The sequence below is a fragment of the Lagopus leucura genome, unplaced genomic scaffold (assembly GCF_019238085.1).
Source record: "Lagopus leucura isolate 7727_CA_CO unplaced genomic scaffold, USGS_WTPT01 Super-Scaffold_741, whole genome shotgun sequence".
NCBI lineage: Eukaryota > Metazoa > Chordata > Aves > Galliformes > Phasianidae > Lagopus > Lagopus leucura.
The window spans coordinates 7,314,035-7,336,245 of record NW_024962256.1 but is presented as its reverse complement, the minus strand read 5'-3'; the positions used below and the strand labels follow the sequence as shown (position 1 = coordinate 7,336,245).

The following is a 22,211-nucleotide window of genomic DNA, read 5'->3' as shown; positions in this document are numbered from 1 at the left end:
TGGTGTGCTAATGATACCTGTTGTTTTACTAAGGATATCTGCTGCTGGCTAACACTGCTGGTCTCTGGACACTGGCTCAGATCTCCCACATGCTTCAGCATACAAAAATCCTTTATACTATACAACAAGTAAATCCAGTTAGACAACGCAAAAGATATTTGGTACATATCCCATTCAACACAGATACTTCTCAAGTGATGCTTGGATTTTGTTGATACACTGATTTGATTTTTCACCCTAACATTAGATGTGCCCCGTGGTCCCCTCACTTTAAGTAAGTTTAAGGAACAATCTCAGGCTGTGTCTTATAAATATTTTAATAAGTTTCATTTCGTTCATTTCAATGTAAATTGTCATCATCAACTTCTACTTCCATATGTATTTTTCACAAGTTGACACAACTTCTACTGCTCTGCCAACATCTGCATGATTTCAAACATGAGCAGCATGGCTGGAGGCGTGGAAACTGTTGTTTGAGTTTTCCCAAGTAGATGCCACAGACTGAGAATACCTCACACTCCCTATCCACATCAAATGAGAGAAAAGTGTTTCTTTCAGTGTATATACATACACACATCATACATAAGTATCTAGACGTGTATCTACACCTGTTAGCCCATACAGTCGCTGTCTCTGTTCAGCCACCAGTTTCTCTTCACAGCTTTCTCTTTGCAGTGCTCTCTAAGCAGGTTCTCTCCTTAGAGAACATCCCAAATCATTCAACAGATGTCATTATATTTCAATCAATACTGAAACTTGCACTGTGATCCCATTAGCAAAGGATCTTCCAGCAGCTTAAACCACATAAATGTGTACAAAGGATGGTCTGAAACTCATTATTGACAGGGCACAATACTTAAAAGCATCAAAGTCCCTTAAGAAATCATTTAGCCAAAATACCTTGCAGACAGTGCTGCCCTCATTAAGGATTTTTTTAGGTTATTTTCTTTTACATTATGTCTGAAACTTTATTTTTGCACTCAGTAGAACCATCATTATTTTCTCTACATCCAACTCCACAGAGAAGCTAAGGGGAAAAAAAAAACAAGAGAGAGAAAGTATTTGTCATGACATGGCTGTGCTCCTTTTTCCCTGAGGCTGCAGAAAGCCAAGATCTGTTTCTCCCTTAATTCCCTTCTACAACCTGCAACCCATCTCACTTGTGAGAACCTCCCTGGAGGCTTATGGGAAATTCAAAGCTGTACTCTTAGTCCTTCACAAGGATGGAAAAGTGGGGAAAGGACAAACATATCCAAACACAGACAGAGAAAATCATGAAGCTGCAAAGAGAAGAATAACCAAATGTTCCACTATGCCCAGAACAAGCCTTAGCTTAGGAAAACGTGACTTCTGGGAAGCAGGCTCCTGCTGGAGAAGCTCACAAGCAGTGTCTGAATCAACTCTTTCCCTACTCGTGCATTCAAAGCAGTCTGGGGCAAAATTATTGCTCTGCTTGCATTTCAGAGGCCATTTTAACAGGATGAAATTACAAATTATTTGAAGATTTTTGTGGCAAAAGGAGAAATACAAGGTCAACTGCCTTTTTTTTTTTTTTTTTTTTTTTTCCTTCTGCCAGATCTTTGTTCTTGTTATCATCCTTAAACAGACAACACTTCACATTTGATTGCCTGAATTTGTATGGATCTGAAGCCATTTTATTGACATATGAAAGATACTGCTTTTATAGCCTTCATGCATAAAGGAAGTCTGGAGAGCTCCAGGTTTTGAAAGTCATCAGGCAGAAAGCACCATTCGTCATGCATGTGGAGAGCTGCACTTTAGCTTCAAGGTGCATCACATGGGGTTCTCACACCCTCCACACAGCTTAGCTGAAGTGATTCTGCAAGCAAAATTGTACTAATGAACAAATCCATGCAGGTTATTGAACATTCTCACTTATTTGGGCTTTGCAACACAGCAAGGAAGGAAACAGAAAGGAAACAGAAGTTTTCTGTGCACAGGTTGCTTTTTGAGTTACCAACTCTGAAAAGAAGTGCATATGATACAAGACAGTCAAAGGGATTCTTGGGTTTTACTACAGCTTACAATGCAGCGAGAGCACAACGTTCACATAATTCCATTACTGGTCATAACCCTGTGCACAGGGTCAAGGAGGGCCTAAACAGCTCCTGGTTTTGATCCACCAGCTCCCAAGCAGCATTAGCAATGCTCAACTCTTCAGCCTCGTTCCCTGCTCCAGCTGGGAGGCAGCCAGGAGCTCAGTGGTACCCACAGCCCAGCTCCTGCTTTCCTTCCCCTCCTTCCTTTCACCATGGCAAACTGAGAGCTGCTCTTTGTCCATTCTTTAGAACACAACTGCTACCAATCAAAGCAAACAAAAACCTTCCTACCTCTGTAGAAATGAAGAGTAAACAGGTATGTTTGCAATTTTATTTACACCGGAGTAGATCTACTATCTTTTAGGAAGCGAATCCTGATTTACAGTTAGGAAAATCAGAGAGCAATCCAGAGCCAAGTTTGTATTTTATGCTAACAGGTGCTGTTACAAGAGTCTGGAAACAACCAGCAGGCTGCTCTTACTACATCAAAGCAAACTGTCAATAACTTACATGATTTCAATTAAAAGCAGATATGCCAAGAACGTATTGAGTACTGAAATCAGACCACGTACCTGGAGCAGGTATTTCTCATTTTTCATCAAGAATCCATGGAATGCCCCTACCTTTTTTGTTTAACATTTAGGGAACATATCCTAATTGAAAGTGCTGATAAAAAATAAATGCAATCTAAGAACACTTGCTTGGTCAGAGCAATGCTGCACTTCAAAGGGTGGCTCCAGAGTGCTCACTCCTGTTAGGTCTGAAGCCCAGCTCTCCACAGACTAACACTGTCACTGGCACCAAATGCTGAGAGTTAAGGAAAAATGGAATGCAAGACTTTATTATTCGTAACAAGAAACAAGACGACATACAGAGAGGAACTGGGGAAAACATTGTTATGAAAGTATCACTGTAGACAGAACTTGTAGCACATTTGTCATACTGCAGACACAAAGTTATAAATATTAATTTAACATTCACTGGGAAAAAAAATATATGTATCAGGACAACTCCAGAAGCAGTTACTGAAGATTTCAATACTATACAAAACGTCACATGGCACAAGCACAATTTGACTACACTGCTTTTACAAACAGAAGTGCTAGGAGAGGTTTCCAGAGGGAGGAAATGCTGCCAGCACAGACAACAGCTCCTGAAGCAGAGAGGCAGAAGTCAGCCCTCTTTGCTTGAGTTAGGCAGAAGTATTTTCAAAATAATTCTGTTTTCAGTGAAAGATTCAATTTCCTTCAAATGGGAATCTGTTGGAAAAGCAGTGCATTTCTTAGAGAGGCTCTGATTATGTTTTTTTTCCCCTTAGACTTCATTTATAAACATTTGCACTGGAAAAAAAACAAACAAACAATCAAGCCACAACCCTTTTTTTTTTTCTCCTCTATTTTCTGGTTATTTTTCTCACACAGAGTTATTATTCTTCATGCTATGTACTTTCTTTCCTTTGTTGGCTTGTTTTAGTTTTGTGCTTTTAAGATACATATATATTTTAATATATTTGGATTTACAGCACTCTGCGTGAAAGGAGATGCCTGGAAGAAAGTGTTCAGCCTTGAGAAGCCAACAGGAAAATCCCATTGTTGTCCTCAACTATCTTGTGAAAAGGTGCAGAGAGGACAGAGACAGACTGTCCTTGGAGATGCACAGAGAGGACAAAAGGCAGTAGACAAACTCTGCCTGGGAAATGACAATAATATATTAGAAAAATATCTTAGTAATAGTAGTCAAACATAAGAATAGAGCCCAGACAGGTGATGGATCATCATCCTTGAATAAGACCCTAAGCCACATAATTTAAGCTGGCCCTGCTTTGAGCAGGGGAGTTGGACTAAACCTCTCCAAAGGCCCCTTCCAACCTACTCTGTGATGAAATACAGATTTTTTGCTGTAAAGACCCATGGGAAGTATTTATAATTACAATAACTAAAGTATTTACACTAGAATGTGTATTTTACATATACTTAGAAAAAAAATACTGCATTTCAAAATGCATTTATTGCAATAGCAGAAGCAAGCAGTCAGTAGTAAAGTTAAGTTATTAAGAAAAGCCACAATTTGCATGTAAGCTGAAGCTAGAAGAAAGCTACAGAAGCTCAGTATTCAGAGACACAAACTCATGATTACATGCAACCCTACTCATCTCAACTTCATTAAGAGATGAACAGACTGGGCTGCTGATCTGGACCTAGATTATTATCTAAAGTCCATATGCTTCAGATGCCTGTACTTCCACTGAGTATTTTGAGAGATTAAACTGCAATGTCAAGGTAAGTATTTCAGTTCTCACAAGTGCAGCCTAGTTTCACTAAACTATCAATCATTTGACCAAAACGTGGTTTTAAACTGCTCTTTTCCAGAGGTGTGAACACTGAACTACCAGTAACAAACCTCTAACTTTCTTGAAATCAAAGGTTCATTTCTACTTTAAAACAAACAAACAACAACAAAAAAAAACAAACAGCAGAAACTTAAAAAGATCTTTATAAAATCTCTGCAACACTTACAATAGTAAGGAAAATTATTCTTGTTGCTAGTTTTTTGTAAATAGGAGCAGCTCTGTGTAATCTGTATTAAAGGTGGTTATAACTACAGTTCACGTTTTATTACTAAAAGGTGGACCAATAAACACGTCAAGAAAAGCAGATTATTGCTGTTTCTCAACAAGTCCTTTTTAACAAGGACGTTCTGCCTTGGTAGACAAAGCATGTTTGACAGTCAGCTGAGTTAGGAGGGAGAGAAGTAATGATTTGCATGCCAGAGAACTCCTCAGTGATCACTTTATATTTGGCAGCTGTACAATTTAACTGATTTATAAGACCAAAATCGTGTCATTCCATTCATCTCTTGAATGATGGGGCTGATCTTTTCAGAACTAAGTTTGCTTGAAGCGACACAGGAAGGCAGAATCCGAGAGAGTTCTGGACTGCAGGGAAAGTCTGATACTTATCCTGCCAGCTCTAACTATGCAAATAGCAGGTGTCCTTTGAAGCAGCTTTCACCAGGTCTGTCAGACCAACAGGGATGGCTGTGCAGAGAAAGCAGAACATGTATATAAGAAAAATGTGAAATATATCAAGTTTTGTATTCCTGTAGTAGCACTAAGAAAATGAGATATGCCAACATTCAATTCCAAGAGTATTCAAAAAGATCTATAAGAATCCATCCTCTTTTCTGATCAGTTTCTAAACACAAAAACCTCATGAAATGTACTTGTTTTGGACACAAAGAGGCAATTACAAAAAGAAAAAGCTTACAACTGCTCATAGGATGTCATACACTATACACTTCAATTAGCTACTAGATCCTTATGCTTCTAAGTTATCCTATTGTATTCAGAGATACTGGTAAAGATGCTTCGTTTGTAGCTGAGCTTTTAATATGTTGATGCATTCCCCCCAAAAGTGGAACATACAAAAGGAGTTACTACTTACTAAAAAGGAAAAGGGCATAGTGACTTAAATCTTCCAAGTTACACAGTGGAAGATACTCCTCTGAACATAAGGATAAATTTCTAGTGGTATCTATGCTTTAATAAAGAAGGACAACATTCTCATTTGCAAGAGAACTTTAAAAGGGTCTCAGCATTTTCAACCAAGTAATCAAAATAGATACAGGAGATGAAAACACTTCCACAAAATATGTCTTCTGTTCACATATTAGAGTTATATCAAACATTTCTTTACATTTCTTATATGAAGCCTTTTATTACTGTTACAAGAAGAGCAGCCTAAAGATGACCTAGAAATAAATCATGGTACTCATATAAAAGACTTTTTTTAATACCATAAGTATTATTGCAGTGAGTAGAAACAAACAAATCCTGGTAGCTACTCACTAATTGCTAGTGCAGCTGATTCTTGCATGTGATTTTAGCTCAGTTAACACTACTGACTCAGTAACTTACTAACAAAAACATCGTAAGACAAAACACTACACAAACATACTGTACAGCACTGCACCATAAATGAACCTTCATCATATCCAATATCACCAAGTTTTCCTATACTTCACTAAACATTCACTTAACAACTGGACTAAGAAGAAATAATATAATAGAGACCACATTTCAGAGCTGTGCTGGCAATTATCACCTCATATCAAGAACTCTGACATAAAATAGCTTTTCAGAAGGGAAGAGAGAGCACTTAAAGGTTTCTTCTGCATTTAAACATCTAGGAATTGTTTTTTCAGATCAAGATGACACTTTGCAGCTACCTCCTTCGTAATTTAAACTCCAGAGAAAAAAGGGAAAGTAAGGAGATCTATGCTGCAGCTGAGTTTGTTATGAATATGTGTTATCTTAGAATAAACTTACAATGCATCTATATACAGTGTATCTATGTATTCTATCTTACAATAGAATAAACTTACACGTATCTATGCATCAGTGTTGTGGCTGCTCAGGATTGATATTCATAGTCCTGTATATTTCTTTGAGAAACAGCAAGGCAGTGTCTTCAGATTCCCTATAAAGTATTACCAAAAAAAAAAAAAAAAAAAGTTAATTTGGCACGGATCACATTCTATACCCTTGGAAGGCACCCTTCACCCCCATCCCAGTTCATGCAGACTGTTCAGAGAATTATCACCCCAATCTCTTTTGGGAATGTGGCCTTTCTTCTATCAACCTCCTTTTTGAGTCACAACTCTGCATCAGCTTTACATTCCCTTTGCAATAAGCCAACATGCTTACCTTTTACTGCTGCATTTTCCTTTCTGTGTTCTCCCTAACTCTTACTACACTGCAGTTTGAAATCCCCTTCTCCATCCATTTCTTTGATGTCATTCATTTGTCTTAAAACAAACAGCCTATCACTTACTCCTGCCCAGTTCTATCAGCAATACTCTATTTTTCTGCTAATTGGTTTGTGCTTTCTTGTTGATAGGCTGTAACAAACATCCATAGCCATCTTCTGCACCTTACCTCCAAGGAAATGAAAGTATTTTTCATATCATTTAAAGACTAGTATAATTTAAGTGCCATGTTTCAAAATTGTTTTTACCAGCTCTTCTTAAAATCAAAGCTTCAGGCCATCTGAATTTAAATTCAGGAAAAAGAAGTGTCTGTGTTATGTCTATAAAGCGTTATATAAGCACAAAAACCAATACCAATCTAAGAGAATAACAACCACTGTAAAAACAAACAAATAACAACAACAACAACAAAAAAAAAAAAAACAGCAACACAATTCACCAGGCAAATTTAAATGAAGTTCTAAAGCTGCAGGAGTAGCTGCATAATGTAACAGCTTATGCTTTAAAAGAAACTGGACAATGGAGTTAGCAAAGACAACTTAGACAGAACTGCAACCCTCCAAATGCAGCGAGCATCTTTTACAGAAAACCTGTACAGCTAAACATGCAAGTCAAGGATCTACAGACATTTCCAACAGTCTACTATGGAGATAGCAACCACATTTCTCAGTGTTCTCTACTGAACAAACAAGCAAACAAGCAAGCAGAGGGATCAACATGGAAGCTCTGAACCCTGCAACACACAGACTGCTTTTTTTAAGGCATTTCTCACCACCTCCTGAGGAAGAAACAAACAAAAAAACTCACATATTTGGGTCATGAATAACCAAAAAAACCCAGACGTGGCTAGATATGCTTTTAAAATTCAGCAGTGACTGGCTGCCACCTTGTGGAATAAAGCTCCTTTCCTTCAGTTTTACCTGCAAAACAGCAGTGCCACCACTGGGTCTCTGCTTGGGAGCTCTGTCAGAGCAAACCAGTGCTTGGCTGCACTGCAGCTTTGATAAACCTTTCTGCAGGTAGTTAATGATCACTGAAGTTGTAGTATTACCAGATACAGCTTACACACCCTCTGTTCTACCATTCCATAATCTGTGTATTTTCACATGTGCTTAATTATAACATCATCCCTTTGAAACATAATCACTTAAAAAGCAGCAAGTTCAAATGCAGACATGGCAACAGCATAACGCAGGTCTACATGATGCCAAAATCTGCACCTTTTCTACAAGTTGTTCTGTATATGAGCAACCACTGTCTACAAGTGGTAGATCACAGTCATCCAAATGTACAGGAAAACCTGCTATGCCTTTTTCTTCCTATGCTTTGTTGAGCTTTAGCAGCACAGCATCAATATCTGATACTTTCACTTCAACACAAAGAGATAATTAAGTTTTACTATATACTGAAGTCTAATGCAGTTTCTTCACAGATAGTTTTACCTGAAAAGCTATAGATGGCAAAATGCTCATTAAGTTCTCCCTTTAAAAGGATTGTACTAAAGGTATGTGCTTTGACTTTCAAGGTTCAATAGACCAATATGCAACGTCCTGATAGCAAACAGGACTATAGAATTGTTTACACTGTGCAAATGCACACTATTGTACAATGAAACTAGCTAACAGGAAAATCCAGGTAGGACATCTTGAGAATGACATCCTTGAGTAACCATATATTCTGTCTGCCTCCACATTTGACTTCTCTCCATTATTTGATCATCCAGAATATAACAAATTCAACTTCACAATATAGCCTGAGTGGGAAGAAAACATCTTTCCAAATGGGAGACCATTTCAGAGTGAAGCGATGAGGACCTCTTACCAGTAGCACAAATGACTCTGTAAAGCAAAAAGGTATTCATTGAAGCTTTCTATTGGTTTTTCTTGTAGAACATAATCAATGCGTCGTCCTCCATTCAGCATTCCAACCTTCACTGTAAAATCCTCATCTTTTGGAAGGTCTGGACTTTCAGTGATCTTTTCAGCTACAATTAAAGATTTTAAGATTTTAACTATTTTCAAGCACAGCCTGCATAACTATAATTACCACTCATTTTCCCTGCTACAATTTCCAAGCACTTGCAATTAGACAATTACAGCAGTCTCAACTGACTAGGATGGCATTGCATAAACCAGAAAATCAACAGCAAGTGCTAAGATACTCAAGCTTCCATTAACTGGAGAACAATAAATAATAAAACCAAAAAAATGTGTCCACATACCTTCTACCACTTGCTTTTCCTCTTCCTCTTTAATTTGGTTAGCAACTTTCTCCAGTTCTGCTTGTAGCTGAGTTGAAGACGTATGAGCACGTGCAAATTCATTAAGGGTCTGCCACGCGCTCTTCAAAGAGCTGATAAAACCCTGTTTCAGATCAGATCCCATTCGAGACAGAGAGTCTTTCAACTCTAGAAAGAGCATCACAGCAAGAATATTTACAACATTCAACTAAAACCAGAATTATTAAGCTCCATTCAACAAACATTTCAATTACTACCAGAAACAGGCTTGTTATGTCATAAACATGTTTCTTGCACCCTTACTCTATTTAAAAGGATGATATAGAATTAGTGCATCATTATTTCTCACTAAATGGGTTAATGAATTAACACAATAAACGTGTTAACAGCAACTAAGTTGCTATTCAGTACTGGTAGCAAACAGTGAACCAGAAAGGGCTCTCCCAGTAGCTCTCCTAACACTCAATTGGTTGATGGTTTAATGGTTAGATTCACACTGCTCTGTTACATCAGGAATCAGAGTTTTCCATGGAACATTCACCTAGATCTAAGAAAAATCAGTCTTTCTTGTAAAGAGATAAAGACCATATTTTTTTCCTTTATTACATACATTTTAAGAGTTGCAAGCTAAAACATTCCTAAGCAAGTACCTCGTCTAGCCTAGGAAAACAGACTGATTCTAACATACCATCCCTAAAGCACAAATACTGAATTTCTCTATCCAAGGCCCTGAATGAAGATGGACTTTCAAAAGGGCCCTGAACTGTTGCACTGTTAGCTGAACAGTAAAGCTGACATTCTTTAAGTATGCAAAATTTAAGTCACCTGAAGTCACCACTTGTACTCCTGAGCAATAAAATCCCAACCCCTGCATTGGGAAAAAAACCTGCATTTTTTTTCCTGAACATTTCCAATACTGAAAAGACTGGTTAAACATCTAATGGAGGTCATCTGGGACAAGGTAAAAAAAACCAAAACAATAAAAACCATCTAACAACACAAAGACAGGCACCTGGACACACTGTCTCCTGAAACTGTATGATACTCTATTGCCTCAAACAATGGAAGTTTGATCCATAATTTACATAAGTTTACTTTTTACCTAGATGAAGTCTTTTTCTGCCTTTGTGGTGTGGAATAAGAACTGGTTTTAAACTCAAGTCTTCAATGATCATTGGTTCTATCCTGTAAGCTACTGGATCAAGCTGTTAAGAAATAACAAAGTGATGTTAGTTATCTACCAACCTGCCAATGTTTAATTGCTAATCAAGACAGGACAGAAAAAGACAAACATACTGCATTTACAACACCTGTTAGAATTTCTAAGTTTCCCAGAATCTCTCTGGAAACTAAAAAAAGCCTTGTAAATAGCTCAAATAAAACATTTTTACAAAAGCATGCTGAAAAGTTTGAAATTAATGAAGGAAAAAAAACAAAAACTTTGGCTAAGCTCTAAAAATGAACAGGACAAATATTATCAAGCCACATATAGGCATGGAACCTGTGAAGCCAACTCTACTTTTTTTGTAGTAAATATCATAGGTATCTGGAATAAATATTCCAAATGGGTTATTCTGGTTTTTTTTTGAAAGTGTACCTAGGGGGAAATGAGGTGTAATGCTCTAAATTAAAAACTGAGCATTCTGTATTGTGGTTTGCATCAGCTAAAATCCAAACTCAGAAGTACTGCTTACTCACTGGATGATAGATGTTGAAGAAACCCTTGCAAGTAGGAAGCCTGTAGTTCTCATCAATCTTCTCCAGTCCTCGTACAGTTAGGAAGACACCAATAGGGGAACCAAGAGCAAAGAATGTATCTGGTTCAAAGTCCAGTGCACTGTAAACTACTGAAACCTATCAGACAAAAGTCAAAAATAATCATTCAGTACTGCCAGCTAATTGCTATAATGCTTAACTAGGAAGGAAAAACAAGCCATGTATTAAATCAAACACATGCTGACAGGTACCTCCAAGACATTTCAGCTGCACTGTTCCATTCCACACTAATACTATAGTGTTATATATTACTATAATGTGATTTTATTTTTTTTTTTTTAAACTTCACACTATAGGTAGATACAAAAAAAATAAAAATTGGTATTTATTTGAATAGGAAGCATTCAAGGCTTGTTTCTTGAGTTAAGATTAAGTACAACTTAAATATAACAGCATACATGAACCAGTTTAGGCCATCCAGTACCACAGCATTCTTACCATTCTGATTTTGGAACAGGACACTCATTGGTGAAAGTAGAAAAGTTAATTGTATTGGTATCCTCACTGTTTTAGTGTTTTTCAGTAATCTGATCCACTCTCCCAGCACTCACTCTCACCAAAAGTTCCTTGTAAACATAACATCTGCACAACAATCAAGGGATGCAGCTCAAAGTCATCAATGTTGAATGAATGAAATAACACACAAAAACAAGCAAAAGGACAGCACTGTTCCAGATAATTTGTTTAAATTTATGTAGTCTCACCTGACCAGTTCCAACTTCAAAATACTCATAGTCAACGTTCACAGAAGAAACAGATGCACCAACTGGAAGCTTCCTCTTTGAGTGCTGCTGACCTGACTCTGAAGGTGAGACAGAAGTAACTGTTTCTTTTGCTTTCTGGGAAGCTTCTTGTGTTTGAAGCATGGCAGCCAATGCTGCTTTCTTCTCTGCTGCAGCTTTCTTCTGTTCCTTTTGAGACAGGTTTCAAGACCAGAAAAAAATAAATAAATATTTTTTCCACATTTATCAAAATTCTTCCAATATATTCATGTTGTTAACAAGTGTGTTAAAGAACAGAAGTTACTTAATAGCAACAAAGTCAGTTACACTTGCTTAACAACTTTTTATTTCACTCCTGAAAAGTGTATTTACCTGCTTGGCTGCTCTGTCTTTTACAAAATTGGCTATTTTCTTTCTTGGTCCAAGAGGTATCCCCATTTCCTTCAGGTCATCAATTGTACACATCAGCTTAAAAACAAAACCACAAATATACACAAAGTACACTTAATAACTTTTCTAGTAACATGTATCACTTCTTACTGGCAAATGAAATAATTAAAAGACATTTTACAAAGCTACAGAAATGTAAGAATACAAAACATAGTGACATAATATAATTGAAAAAAAAAAAAATCCAAGTCATATAATATTTAGTCTTCATGTCCAGCATTAATTATGTTCATGACTACTTTCATGCCTGACAGTATGCTGAGGCAAAAGAAGAAAACAGCAAACAATAACAAATCCTACACCCTGGTATAACCCCCATGATCCAACTGAACATTATTGTACCAGAGATTCCATGTCAATCCGCTCCTTTTCAAATGTGCTTGCATACTCTGATAAACTCAGCATCTCCAGAGTCTTCTGCAAAGTAGGAACATCATCATCTACTTCAGGCTCACAAAGGTCATCACCAGAAGTGGTAATTGAGGAGCCCAAGGAACTGGTATCTTCAGTCATCTTAAAAGGACAGCATAGAGAGTCACATCAGACAGTAACAAGTCAATACACAGCAAATAAACACAAACTCTGTTAATTGCTCTTAGAAGCACTCATGTTATATAAGCTTTGTTAATCTAAGCTCATTTTTAGTAAAATACAGTACCAGTTTTCTGTTAATAACAGACTAAGAAATTATACATCTAAAAATTACTGAAACAAGAGAAAGGTTGCTTGAGGTTTTGAACACTTAAAAATGTATTTCCATTAATGATCAAACAGCTAGACACTGCATCAAGCTTGACAACAAATAGATTCATTCTTTCCCTCCTGGAAATCTCTCAACCACTCAGGTTTACAAAGACAAGTTATGCATCCACAAGTCCAAAGATAATGCTCATGATCAAATACCAGGACTGCTCTACTTGGAACTTCAAGGAAAGGCATATGGTTTGTACTGAGATTTGACAATGTTTACAAAATGGCACATTACCATTAACATGTCAAAACATACCATCAAAACATGCAATACTGTTTCAGTCAGTAAACTCTGGCCACTAGAGAAGAAGATGCTGAAATTATCAGATCTAATTGCCTGGGAAGATTAGCATGCAAGTTACCTGTTTATCTTGAACAGGCACATCCTTTTCAGTCCCATTAACACCAGAGAAAGGTTCAGTATTTACTGATGAAGCCAAGTCTTTCTGGTTAGATAATATGTCAAACAGAATTAAGGAACCTGGAAACAGAAATTAAAGTTGCCTTAAGAACAGTTTTAGATACTTCCTGTGCCAAAGTAATCAGCAAGAATTAGATACAGCAGTTATAGCAACATATAAATTGACAAAAAAAAAAACCTGCTGAACTTAAATACACACATACTAACATAGCAGTAAAATGCAAACAAGATCTTTTTCGTCTTTTTCTGCTCAAGTGGAATGCAGTTGCCAGTATTAAACTACCTTTTAACCATTTTAGACTGAAGATGGATAGATCTTACCAAACAGAAGGAAAATCCCAGCCCAAACCAATGTAAAATAACTTTTATGAAGTCGTATGTTGTGTTCCAAAAAATGACCTTAGTTTTACTGAGTGGGTTACCTGCCTAAGATGACACTAGATAACCAATTAACTTTTAAACTCAGATTAGATATCAAGTCCTCATGAAGAAAATTAAGACAGATCAAACATACATGTATGCCAGAGTTACAAACTTTCTTGCAGAGCTTTATAAATGCATCTATTGAGAAGGGTTTTATTTTTAGTCTGAAAAGCACGCATGAACTTTCAGCTAAGTTCAGCCTTCTGCTTCACAGAGGTTCCACTTCCCTTCATGTAGGAATGCTGGTTTTATTTTCAATCAGTGCCTTCAATAATCACCTAAACTGTGTCCAGCCACAGAGACTCCTCCTTTGAAATCTGGATTGCGACTCATGAAAAGTGCATACAGGCGGTTCATTTCCATCCCTACTTTATCCACAATCGTCTGACAGTAGGTGGGGCTGTTGTAAAACAGGATGTCAAGCAGGGTTTCGTTGGTGAAGTGGCGCAGGCGTCCAATCGATGGCAAAGTGATTTTTTTGATGTTCCTACTCAGAACAGAGAATCGTTAGAAGTAGAAGATAAGTAGTTTGTTAACTTTTGAAACAACAGATGGCAGAGCTGCAATCTAAATACTACAGAGAGGGTCTTTAGAGATATTTTCAATAGCATGTAGCTTTCTGGCCTCACTGCAAATTCATACATTAATGCTCCAGGAATAGACAAAGGGCTTAGTGCCTTCCTCAGAAAGAGGACCCTGGTATCTCCTAGAGTCAGACTTGAGACTGCAGGAAGGCACAGGAGAGACAACTATCCAATGTGAATGGAACACACCTGTTGCTGTACTACACATTCACTCTCCTAAGTGTTTCATGTATCAATTGCATTAGCCACTCCCATGAAAATGCTGTATCAAATGTTCAGCACGTATGTATAGTTCTGTATCCTGCTACTCAGCATCATGAAAATACAAAATACTCCACATCTTTCCAACTTTCCTTACAATGTACAACAAAGTGATAATTACAAAAACAAAAAAGCAGTATTTTTTGTAACACGCTCAGACATTTGTTCATCCAGCCTCACAAGCACATTAATTTCTCTAGTTGTTTCTGCAGAAAAAAGATGAACATACACTCACCTGTCCACACCTGTTGCATCTCCATGCAGAGAACTATGCCAGTGAACTGGAAGGAACTCCACTCTGCTCACTTTACCTTCCTCTAAAGATTTCTTAAAGTGAGTCTGCAGCAACTTCAGAGAAACGGTTCTAAAATCATCAACTGTAGAGAAGCAGAGTAATGAAAACCTGACAGTAAAGGTATTCAAGTAGTACACAACTACAAACATTATTTTTTCCCCCTTAATTACAACAGACATAATCAAAATACAAATTAAGGAAACTGCAAAGTGGAAAAACCTTTCCAAGAATTACTCAATTATTATTATTATTTTTTTTAAGTGCCTTTCTTGTAAGCTTCTCCTTATCTCACAACAGTGCATTTTTACTCTAAGATCAGACCACACACAGCCTTCTTAGCTCACTCAAGTGCCTTAAATAAATGAATAAACCCAAAGAAATGCACACACAACCAAACATACCCCAAAATCCACTAAAAATTTTTTTTTTTTTTTTTTTTTTTTAAAAGACATACTTATCTGAAAGATAAGCTATCTGCACTTAACAGTTAAAAATAAAACTGCAATTGAACAAGGGAAAACGTACCACATTCAACAATGCTTCTAAATCTCAAGTCACACACAGGCCCGATGCCATGAACCATGAACACCAAATGATCAACTTGGGCCATTTCTCCTGTAGAAAAAGAAAAGGAAAAAATCAGAGTACCAATATTTACTACACTAGTGAAATTTAGAGCCAAGCATTCTTAAACTGCTTCAAAAAGTCTATTATATACCGTGGTTCAAGATATCACACAGTCCACAAGACTGCTTTGATTAGAGAACAACATCAATGGATTGCAGCTTAGATTATGGAGCAGTTCTAACCTTTAGACTCTACACATGAACAGCGTTTTGCTGCTCCACTCACTGTCATCCAACTTTTGCACTGAACCAAACGCACTGCTCAAGATGCAGCCCCACATACACTAATCACATACCATCAGGTATTTCATCATGGTCATCATCAATTCCACGTTTTACTACCCTTGGTCTTGCCTGACCATCTTGTGAGGTGCCCCATTCATCTGATGTAGCAGAAGGTTGGAACTGAACTATAACCTGAGAAAGAATACATTTACCAGTTATAAATACAAAAACAAACAAAATCAATGAAAAACACAACCTTTTAAAACCCTATGAGCTTCTCCACAGTTTTTCTTAAATGAGACTCTAGACCCTGAATTAACACAGATAATTCTCACTAGTTTGAGAAGCAACCAGATGACTTACACTAAAGTAAAACCACTAGTTGAAGGTGCTGGCTTGCTCTGCAATTCCTAACAATTTCAATTCCTCAGACAAGCATTATTCAGGTGCCTCTTTCCTGGATCCCAGTGCCACTCTTCCTTATCAGCTGGCTATTTTTTGTGAAGAAACTAACTGTTCCCCCTATTTACAATTATTCCAATTTAAGGCAAAAAAAAAAATTGATCAGTCCTCATCAGAGAAGGAAAACATTTAAAAGGAGCATAAAAACCTTAGAAAACAATTAATTCACTAGCATGACTGTTTATAGTCACTAGCACAAGTGTCACATCATATTTATGACACTAAGAATTTTAAGTGCTTCTTCTCTAGGGTTTTTCCTGGATGAAACTTCTTAACCTACATTAGTGGTAATAACATTCTTAACCTATAACTGATTCTGATAAATATTTTTTTAATTTTATGTATTACTGCATCTGTGATAAGAGAACAGTTAACAACACTGCTCAGTAAGTCTGAAGTCCACAGTTAAATCACACGACACTGCTAGCAGAGCATTTACAGTACAGAAAAGATTTAGTTAGAAATTCTACTTCCTCATGGCCTAGAAATAACTGCAGTGGAAGACTTTGTGGCTAAAATATTCAAGCTAATTTTTACTGTTTGATTAATGCTCTTCTTCCCATGAAAGCTTAGCTTTAATTAACCTCAGACAGTCTCTACCAACTGGAAAGTAATTTAAATTACCTCCTGCTCGCTGCCAGTTACACTTAGCAAATATTTCAGCCATTTAACCCTTGTTCTTTCTAAGTACCAGGATGCACTGTATTTTAATCAGGTCACAGCACATTAAAACATGAAGATTTTATAGTTTATTTTATAGAATTTTATAGAAGACTTTATAGTATATTATATAGTTTCTATAAGCATTTTTATCTTAAACACACACATACTCAAAACAATTAAGAAGTCAATTTTAAGCAAAACTAACACTGCATTATTCTTATACTCATTCAGCCCAATGCATTCTGCAAGAACCAGCTGCCAGAATCTATTACCTTGGGATTATGCATAACAATTGTCTCCCCATTTGGGAATTCAAGTCGACGATGCCATTGATTTGTAGTTACAGCCCTTTTATATTCTGCCTGAAAAGGTAAACAAGTTTAATTGAGAAATCTCATTTCATGTCTTTTTTGGCCATGCACATTATCTGTAATGTTAACATTAGAAGTTATATAGTTTTATCTACACTATGAGTGACATGGCTCAGTACACATGGTGGGGATGGTTTGAGGGTTGGACTAGACAATATTAGTGGTCATAATATCATAATATGATAAATAAAAAGTACTTCCAAGTTCTTCATGAAGCTTATGTAAGAAGTAATACCTACCTCCAGCTTATCACTAAAATCCTCAGTGTAAGGAATAAAGCGGCTGTCCTTCTCTCCCTTATAGAACCACATGCATCGTCTCACTTCTGAAGGCTCTTCTTCCCAGTAAACAGCCTTCCTCATTCTGTCATACAGGTACACGTCATAGCGCCCGCCATCAGTGCTCAGAACCACGCTCTCAGGATCAGGCTGGACTGTGACACAAAAGTTACCCTCAGTTACAACATGAACATGTGCGTTCTTTTTTCCTCTCTCATTCCAAGGCCCCAGTCACTACTGTGACTGACACTAAGTCATTAAGGCAGATATTTATATCATAGAAGTTTAATATCTTCCATCTAGTTCCTTCTGCTCACCTCTGAAGAAGACACGATTAAAATCTTTATAACTTACCAGAATTATAGACTTCCTCTAGTTTTGCAGAATCCAGAATGCTGAATGGCATCCATATTTGCTTGTCTTCCACTTCTTTACAGTAGAACCAGTGTGGCTGAACAGGCTCATATTGGTTCTGTGGCAGAACAGGAGGTGCTTGGACCAATGGACCTGCAGGCCTGGGAGCTCGGAGCTGTGACTGAGACTGAGGAAACTAAAAAAAAGGTCTCTCTCAATTTTACAGATTTTTTTTTTTTTTTTTTTAATAGAATTAATTCATCTTTTGCAATAAAGAGCACTGTGAGCTTTTATTTCTGTTTTCCAAGAACATTCTCTTTCAATCAGAAAACAGTATATAGACAAGTTGCCCATTGCTTATGTTTTCGAAAACTTGCATGTTTCCAATTACAGGATTGATCTTTAAGGTAAAACACACAGTTCAAAAAGGAACAGAGTCTTAAATTGTTAAATTCTGGTAGCACCACATCAGGAACAATTTATTTACCTGTGTCAATGGCCCTGGAGGTGTCTGATACATCTGGACAGGTGGGACAGAAGATGGTGGGTGAACAGGTGGGGTTGATGCGTGACCCTGCTGCAGTTGTGGAGGAGTAAGGTATGGGTTGGCTCTGCTGCTCAGGGTGGTGTGGCGATAAGGATTATAACCCTGCTGAGATGGAAGAGCAGAAGCATTTGCAGGTGGGGGACAACTCTGTTGAGGAGTCTGATAACCTGCAATTCCCACCTGTGAAGTAGGTGGAGGACCAGAAGAGGACTGTGACTTGGGAAGCTGTGGAGAAAAGGCATTTTGCCCGTCCTGTGACCCAGTCACAAGTGGAAGTGAAGTTGGAGGCCTGGAGAAGGCTGCTGCTCCAACAGGTGGTGCAGAAGATGTTAAGGGCAGCTGCCCAATGCTTCCAAACGGATCGCTGCTACTGGGCACTTGAGAGAAATAGTTGAAAGTCTGTGGAGGATTAGGGCTGGCAGAAGTCTGACCCAAGAAGCTGTCCTCTTCGCCAACATCTGCAGAATCATCTGCAAGGACATACAAAACAAAAAGACGTTCAGAGAGGTTCCAACAAATCAGCACATGTAGACAAGATGTTCTGTAATGTTACAAGCTATTTCCAAAACTCTACTGGACTATATGAAACCAAAACTATTATAAATCTTATATATCCTTGAAGATTAAATGCGCCATAAAGTTAAACAAAGGATGCCAAGGTCATTCTGTGTTCATAAAGCAACAAAAACTAAAATTTTAAGTAAAAGACCAAAGTATAACTTAAATTAGGACCTTTCCAAGCCACCTTGTCGAAGAAACATGCTTCCATGACACTAAAATCCCCTTCAATCTCCCTTATGCCTACCAAATACAGGAGTGGCTTTGCTTTATTTCCTCTTGCTACAAAAACAGATTCTAAGAATAGAACCTTACTCTCTAATGTTTAGGCTTCCAAGATCTCACTTAAAAGTAGGGATTAAGGACATTCCCAAACTGACTGTGCCTACTGGTGATGGCTCTTAGTGGCTTAAGGCCATCCTCACCTGACCGATCAGCAATGCCCTCTCTCAGTTTCCCACTTTATTTGCAAGGTGGCCAAAACTCATCACTCCAGTTTCTCTGATTAGCAAGATTCATCACAAGCAAGAGTTAGTCTGGTTCTAAGAACCTTACTGTAGATTTGTGCAAGAGGTGAATCTCTGGTACAGAAAAACAAGTCCCCATCCTGTGTAATTGCAGGAGAGAGCTTAAAATCCTGTCATGTCTGTGTTTTTCCATCTTGAGAAAGAACACATGCCAGCTCCCTGTCAGTTTCAGCTTTCTGCTTTGCACTGATCCAGTAGAAATTGGAAAACCAAGCAGTTTGACCTGAGTCCAGCAACAGACTCAGCTGAACGTTGAACTGTCTGAGCATCATTGCCTGCCTGCTGAGGAAACAGCACCTTGCAAGCACCCAAAGCAATTTATTGGAAGTCATAAGAGCATTGTTTCTGCTCTGGCAGTCAAATAATCCCCAGACAGTGGGGATGAATCCCCCTTTACTGCTTCTCTGCTCCTCAATCCCCAGGCAATAAGAGACCAGCAGCTCCAAGCGGCCGATAACAAACACCTTTACATCTCTACCTGCAGCCAACATCACAGGAATACAGAGCATCAAGGGAGCACTGGGGAATCCATAGAGAAGTCCCTGTAGGAACTAGTTAATAAAAAAGCCGTTCTAGTTAATCAATCAGGAAAGCAGAATTTGCCATGACTAAAATGTTTATTTACCAGTCTTTTCTGATGACAACAATTTTAGGCAAGCACCACCTGAATTTGCACCTATGGTACCACTTTCAAGAGCCTTTCAAGGCCTTTACCAAAACCCTATTCACAAACCACTTTAAGCATATTTGGAAAACTCAGTCTATCCGTGCATATCCTAAAAAAATGGACAGACAAAACCATATATACATACAGTTTTCAGATACAATCTCTACATTACCTTTTTTGTAATTTGCACAAACTCCATTGAAACACATGCATAGACAAAGTGAAGCACTTTGTACAAATGAAAAAGGAATCCTATGATTCTTCAGCTTTGAGAAACAAGGGCAGTATTCCTCTCACATTCAGTGACTGTGTGACAGCCTCCTGTGCATTCCTCACAGATAATACCTTGTCACTCGCAGACTGCCATCTGACAATCCCTAGTGACAAAAGTCCAAGTCCTCATTGGGAACACTTCCTACAGTAAGGATGTTAGTTAGTTCATCTGAACCAGACAAAAGATGTGCTCTCTTCGAACCATATGGCACAAACCTCTTACTGCTAGACTCTTCAAAATGCAACAGATGCATTCATGCACACAGCTTCCAAACATCAGCTTTCACATGGGTGTCAAACAATTCCTGATGTAGATTCTCAAAACAGTTCAGGATTCAAAGTCAAGGGCTCATCCCTTCCTGCTTCACACTGTGATTCAAGATGCAAACCGCTCTATGCATCCAGGTCCTTGTGACAGCTGGCTAGTCAAGGTGAATGGGAGGCATGACAAGTAGAATATAACAGGATGCCCCTCCCTTGAACGTGGCATAACCTCAGTAGATCTCCAGCAATTAATTTCACTCCAGTTGCAAAACTATGAACCTTCATCCAATCAAAAATTCAGCAAAAAGGAGAGTGCACAACTAATCACATCTTATTACTAAAATCCCATCAACAGATTTCCTCCCTCGCCAGGAAGCTGCCACGTGAGAGCCACTCACATAATGCTAATTTCCAGACCTGCACTTAAGAACTGTAAGGACTGTGCAAGCTCAGTTAGTACGTGTATCAGCCACCTATCTTAGATAAGTAGGAATGATATTTCAATGTTCTTGTTCCCTCTCTCTGCCCCTGAAAATGTGGATCATCTAAAAACCATTCTGAAGCCACACTTGTCAAGCATGTTTGTAAACTCACAGTGATTGTACTGCATTCATTTCCCTAGCTAAGGCATGTCAGCGTTGAAATCAAGTTTTGGATTTTGAACAGAGTGTAGAATCACAGACTCATTAAGGTTGGAAACGACCACCAAGACCATCCAGCCCCCCCAGCAGGCCCATCCGCACACCGCTCAGTGCCACAACCCACAGCTCTGTACTCCCACAGCTCTGTACACCCACAGGCTCAGCGACCCAGCACTGCCCGGGCAGCTGCGCCTTCAAACATCCCACCTCAACCTTCCCTGGTGCTAAATTAACACGGAAATCTCAAGTTCCTGCTCAGCGCTCTGTATCCGCACGAGGTAAATGAAAGATGACGTGGGATTGGCACACCCTCAGGGAAGATGAGGGTCACAGTGAGACAGGAGCTACCGAAGGGAAGCACAGTTTGGCCGAGCACAGCACGGCAGAGCACAGCACGGAATCCCGAGCACAGCGGGACGAGGAGCGGCCCCTCAGCTCCACACGCCATAGCGCCCGCCCCTCACAGCACCCCATACCCGCCGTGAGGAGAGCGGGGCCCGGCGGCGTGGCCGGCGCCTGGCTGACCGGGATGAAAGGCACGGTGAAGTTGAATTCCGTAGCGGAGGAAGCGAAGAGAAGGTTGGTGCCGCTACCGGGCTTCGCCGCCGCCATGGCTGCGCCCCGTCCACGTCCCTTCCCAACGGCAGCCCGGCCCCTTCCGCCCTCATCCCGCCCGCCTTTAAGATGGCGGCCCCGCGAGCGGGCGCGGCAGGAGGAGAAGGGAGGGGCGAGAGGAAAAGGCGGGTTCGGATCGCGCCGCCATTGCTGCGGCCGCTCTGAGAGGAAGAGGAGGAGGAGAAGGCGGAGGGCGGAAGTCCGCGGTCCCCGCGCTGGGCTGGCGAGCGGGAGTCGGCGGCTGCGGGGCGCTGGGGAGGCGGCGGCGGCGGCCTTCGCCCGCTTCTCTCCCGCCATGCCGTGCGTGGCCGACTGGCTCAACAGCCCCTTCAGCATCGTGCAGGGCATCTTCGGTGAGCGCGGGGCCGGGCGGGGCCGGGATCTGCCAGGAG

At 39.2% G+C, this 22,211-nt stretch overlaps 1 protein-coding gene across 2 annotated transcripts; it reads right to left on the bottom strand.

Moving 5' to 3' along the window:
* Nucleotides 1-301: 301 nt before the first annotated feature.
* Nucleotides 302-22,167, bottom strand: LOC122175750 (SEC23 interacting protein). 2 transcript variants are annotated; one of them, XM_042863655.1, is made up of 19 exons: nucleotides 21,681-22,167; nucleotides 18,215-18,744; nucleotides 17,728-17,923; nucleotides 17,335-17,528; nucleotides 16,997-17,086; nucleotides 15,671-15,791; nucleotides 15,274-15,363; nucleotides 14,689-14,830; nucleotides 13,887-14,095; nucleotides 13,127-13,245; nucleotides 12,357-12,527; nucleotides 11,937-12,032; nucleotides 11,547-11,753; nucleotides 10,765-10,920; nucleotides 10,169-10,271; nucleotides 9,049-9,234; nucleotides 8,649-8,811; nucleotides 6,444-6,538; nucleotides 302-5,097 (listed from the first exon to the last, which is right to left on the bottom strand). In XM_042863655.1, exons 1-18 carry the CDS (start codon nucleotides 22,165-22,167, stop codon nucleotides 6,457-6,459), a joined length of 3,342 nt encoding a protein of 1,113 aa, XP_042719589.1. In that variant the 3' UTR covers nucleotides 302-5,097; nucleotides 6,444-6,456. The 2 variants fall into 2 exon arrangements, with proteins under 2 accessions (XP_042719589.1, XP_042719590.1); XM_042863656.1 differs by having other exon boundaries at nucleotides 12,357-12,524; nucleotides 21,681-21,850.
* Nucleotides 22,168-22,211: the final 44 nt, after the last annotated feature.